This window comes from Salvelinus namaycush, chromosome 17 (genome assembly GCF_016432855.1).
Source record: "Salvelinus namaycush isolate Seneca chromosome 17, SaNama_1.0, whole genome shotgun sequence".
Taxonomy (NCBI): Eukaryota; Metazoa; Chordata; class Actinopteri; order Salmoniformes; family Salmonidae; genus Salvelinus; species Salvelinus namaycush.
In genome coordinates, this window is record NC_052323.1 from 17,580,913 (window position 1) to 17,585,912 (window position 5,000).

Genomic DNA, 5,000 nt, shown 5'->3' on the forward strand with positions numbered 1-5,000 from the left:
GATACAGTCACAACACAGGAAACAGTCACAACACAGGATACAGTCACAACACAGGATACAGTCACAACACAGGATACAGTCACAACACAGGGTACAGTCACAACACAGGATACAGTCACAACACAGGATACAGTCACAACACAGGATACAGTCACAACACAGGATACAGTCACAACACAGGGTACAGTCACAACACAAGATACAGTCACAACACAGGAAACAGTCACAACACAGGATACAGTCACACCACAGGATACAGTCACAACACAGGATACAGTCACAACACAGGGTACAGTCACAACACAGGGTACAGTCACAACACAGGATACAGTCACAACACAGGATACAGTCACAACACATGATACAGTCACAACACAGGATACAGTCACAACACAGGATACAGTCACAACACAGGGTACAGTCACAACACAGGATACAGTCACAACACAGGATACAGTCACAACACAGGAAACAGTCACAACACAGGATACAGTCACAACACAGGATACAGTCACAACACAGGATACAGTCACAACACAGGATACAGTCACAACACAGGGTACAGTCACAACACAGGGTACAGTAACAACACAGGATACAGTCACAACACAGGATACAGTCACAACACAGGATACAGTCACAACACAGGATACAGTCACAACACAGGAAACAGTCACAACACAGGAAACAGTCACAACACAGGATACAGTCACAACACAGGAAACAGTCACAACACAGGAAACAGTCACAACACAGGAAACAGTCACAACACAGGGTACAGTCACAACACAGGGTACAGTCACAACACAGGATACAGTCACAACACAGGAAACAGTCACAACACAGGAAACAGTCACAACACAGGGTACAGTCACAACACAGGGTACAGTCACAACACAGGATACAGTCACAACACAGGATACAGTCACAACACAGGATACAGTCACAACACAGGGTACAGTCACAACACAGGATACAGTCACAACACAGGAAACAGTCACAACACAGGAAACAGTCACAACACAGGATACAGTCACAACACAGGAAACAGTCACAACACAGGAAACAGTCACAACACAGGGTACAGTCACAACACAGGGTACAGTCACAACACAGGATACAGTCACAACACAGGGTACAGTCACAACACAGGGTACAGTCACAACACAGGGTACAGTCACAACACAGGATACAGTCACAACACAGGATACAGTCACAACACAGGGTACAGTCACAACACAGGGTACAGTCACAACACAGGATACAGTCACAACACAGGGTACAGTCACAACACAGGATACAGTCACAACACAGGAAACAGTCACAACACAGGATACAGTACACAGGATACAGTCACAACACAGGATACAGTCACAACACAGGATACAGTCACAACACAGGATACAGTCACAACACAGGATACAGTCACAACACAGGATACAGTCACAACACAGGATAGAGTCACAACACAAGATACAGTCACAACACAGGATACAGTCACAACACAGGATACAGTCACAACACAGGATAGAGTCACAACACAAGATACAGTACACAGGATAGAGTCACAACACAGGATACAGTCACAACACCGGATACAGTCACAACACAGGATACAGTCACAACACAGGATACAGTCACAACACAGGATACAGTCACAACACAGGATACAGTCACAACACAGGATACAGTCACAACACAGGATACAGTCACAACACAGGATACAGTCACAACACAGGATACAGTCACAACACAGGGTACAGTCACAACACAGGATACAGTCACAACACATGATACAGTCACAACACAGGATACAGTCACAACACAGCACAGGGTACAGTCACAACACAAGATACAGTCACAACACAGGATACAGTCACAACACAGGATACAGTCACAACACAGGAAACAGTCACAACACAGGATACAGTCACAACACAGGGTACAGTCACAACACAGGATACAGTCACAACACAGGATACAGTCACAACACAGGATACAGTCACAACACAGGAAACAGTCACAACACAGGATACAGTCACAACACAGGATACAGTCACAACACAGGATACAGTCACAACACAGGGTACAGTCACAACACAGGATACAGTCACAACACAGGATACAGTCACAACACAGGATACAGTCACAACACAGGATACAGTCACAACACAGGGTACAGTCACAACACAAGATACAGTCACAACACAGGAAACAGTCACAACACAGGATACAGTCACACCACAGGATACAGTCACAACACAGGATACAGTCACAACACAGGGTACAGTCACAACACAGGGTACAGTCACAACACAGGATACAGTCACAACACAGGAAACAGTAACAACACAGGATACAGTCACAACACAGGATACAGTCACAACACAGGATACAGTCACAACACAGGATACAGTCACAACACAGGAAACAGTCACAACACAGGGTACAGTCACAACACAGGATACAGTCACAACACATGATACAGTCACAACACAGGATACAGTCACAACACAGGATACAGTCACAACACAGGGTACAGTCACAACACAGGGTACAGTCACAACACAGGGTACAGTCACAACACAGGAAACAGTCACAACACAGGGTACAGTCACAACACAGGATACAGTCACAACACAGGATACAGTCACAACACAGGGTACAGTCACAACACAGGGTACAGTCACAACACAGGATACAGTCACAACACAGGGTACAGTCACAACACAGGGTACAGTCACAACACATCCCACATTATTCCCAGTTAACATTCCACATTATTCCCAGTTTACATCCCACAGTATTCCCAGTTTACATCCCACATTATTCCCAGTTTACATTCCACATAATTCCCAGTTAACATTCCACATTATTCCCAGTTTACATCCAGACATTATTCCCAGTTTACATCCCACATTATTCCCAGTTAACATTTCACATTATTCCCAGTTTACATCCCACATAATTTCCAGTTTACATCCCACATTATTCCCAGTTTACATCCAGACATTATTCCCAGTTTACATCCCAAATTTTTCCCAGTTTATATCCAGACATTTTTCCCAGTTTACATCCCACAATATTCCCATTTAACATTTCACATTATTCCCAGTTTACATCCCACATTATTCCCAGTTTACATCCAGAATTTATTTCCAGTTTACATCCCACATTATTCCCAGTTTACATCCAGACATTATTCCCAGTTTACATCCCACAATATTCCCAGTTAACATTTCACATTATTCCCAGTTTACATCCCACATTATTTCCAGTTTACATCCCACATTATTCCCAGTTTACATTCCACATTATTCCCAGTTTACATCCAGACATTATTCCCAGTTTACATCCCACATTATTCCCAGTTAACATTTCACATTATTCCCAGTTTACATCCCACATTATTTCCAGTTTACATCCCACATTATTCCCAGTTTACATCCAGACATTATTCCCAGTTTACATCCCACATTTTTCCCAGTTTACATCCAGACATTATTCCCAGTTTACATCCCACAATATTCCCAGTTAACATTTCACATTATTCCCAGTTTACATCCCACATTATTCCCAGTTTACATCCAGACATTATTCCCAGTTTACATCCCACATAATTCCCAGTTTACATCCAGACATTATTCCCAGTTTACATCCCACAATATTCCCAGTTAACATTTCACATTATTCCCAGTTTACATCCCACATTATTTCCAGTTTACATCCCACATTATTTCCAGTTTACATCCAGACATTATTCCCAGTTTACATCCCACAATATTCCCAGTTAACATTTCACATTATTCCCAGTTTACATCCCACATTATTTCCAGTTTACATCCCACATTATTCCCAGTTTACATCCAGACATTATTCCCAGTTTACATCCCACATAATTCCCAGTTTACATCCAGACATTATTCCCAGTTTACATCCCACAATATTCCCAGTTAACATTTCATATTATTCCCAGTTTACATCCCACATTATTTCCAGTTTTCATCCCACATTATTCCCAGTTAACATTCCACATTATTCCCAGTTTACATCCCACATTATTCCCGGTAAAACCAGTTATTCCCGGTAAAACCAGTACATTCCCAGTCAGCTCCCTTACCATCGCAGGTCTCCTGGATGTGGACCGTGTCCCCAATCTCCAGAGACAGCTGCTTCTCTCCAAGGCCAATGAAATTCCACATTACTAGGGGAGACACAGAGAGGCGAGAGGGTCATACAGTGTACTGCAGAGAGAGACCCTAAAACAGAGAGAACATAACAGAAACCTATTCATTACCTTTTGTTTTCACTCTTAAGCCTAAGAAAATATTCAGACTATATTGTTCAGGGGAGGGAGAGGATAGTATGTTGTTTTTTTTGCTTGTTGGGGAGCGAGGTCTTTTCACTATTATTATGAGATTTATATATGCTTGTTCCTCATGTTTAGATTAGATAAAGAAAAACAGATATATGTTTGTACACCAGAGGAGGCTGGTGGGATGAGCTATAGGAGGATGGGAATGGTATAAATGGAATAGAGTCAAACCTATGGTTTCATGTTTGATACGGTTCCATTTATACCATTCCAGACATTACAATGAGCCCGTCCTCCTATAGCTCCTCCCACCAGCCTCCACTGTTGCACAACTATGTCAAGAATTGTGTGACCTCTTTATATGTCCAATATCTATGTATATCTATATATATATACATATCTTGTTTATCAGTAATAATATGGTTGTACACTGTGTTTTCTAGGTCTGTGTACACATGATGTTAGAAACAGTACTGTGCTGTTCCTGTATTTATGAAACCTCATGCTACTTCCTCCCTCCAACACTTCCTGTGTTTTCAATCTAACACGATCACAATGAAACATGTTACTTTTCATATTCAATATTATTGTGCATATTGCATCAGGGTTGAGCTATATCAAACACTCTGCTCTTTAAGGCCGAACAGGTCAATCAAGAGATTCTCCATGATAAGGACAAAGCCGG

The 5,000-nt window shown here is 42.1% G+C and overlaps 1 protein-coding gene across 1 annotated transcript in view; it reads right to left on the reverse strand.

Annotated features, from left to right (window-relative positions):
* LOC120062377 (dedicator of cytokinesis protein 2-like) overlaps positions 1-5,000 on the reverse strand; it is a 169,297-nt gene that overhangs the window by 163,788 nt on the left and 509 nt on the right. The window contains exon 2 of the mRNA XM_039012306.1: positions 4,121-4,204. Within this exon, the coding sequence (XP_038868234.1) occupies positions 4,121-4,204 (84 nt within the window). The remainder of the gene's footprint in view (positions 1-4,120; positions 4,205-5,000) is intronic.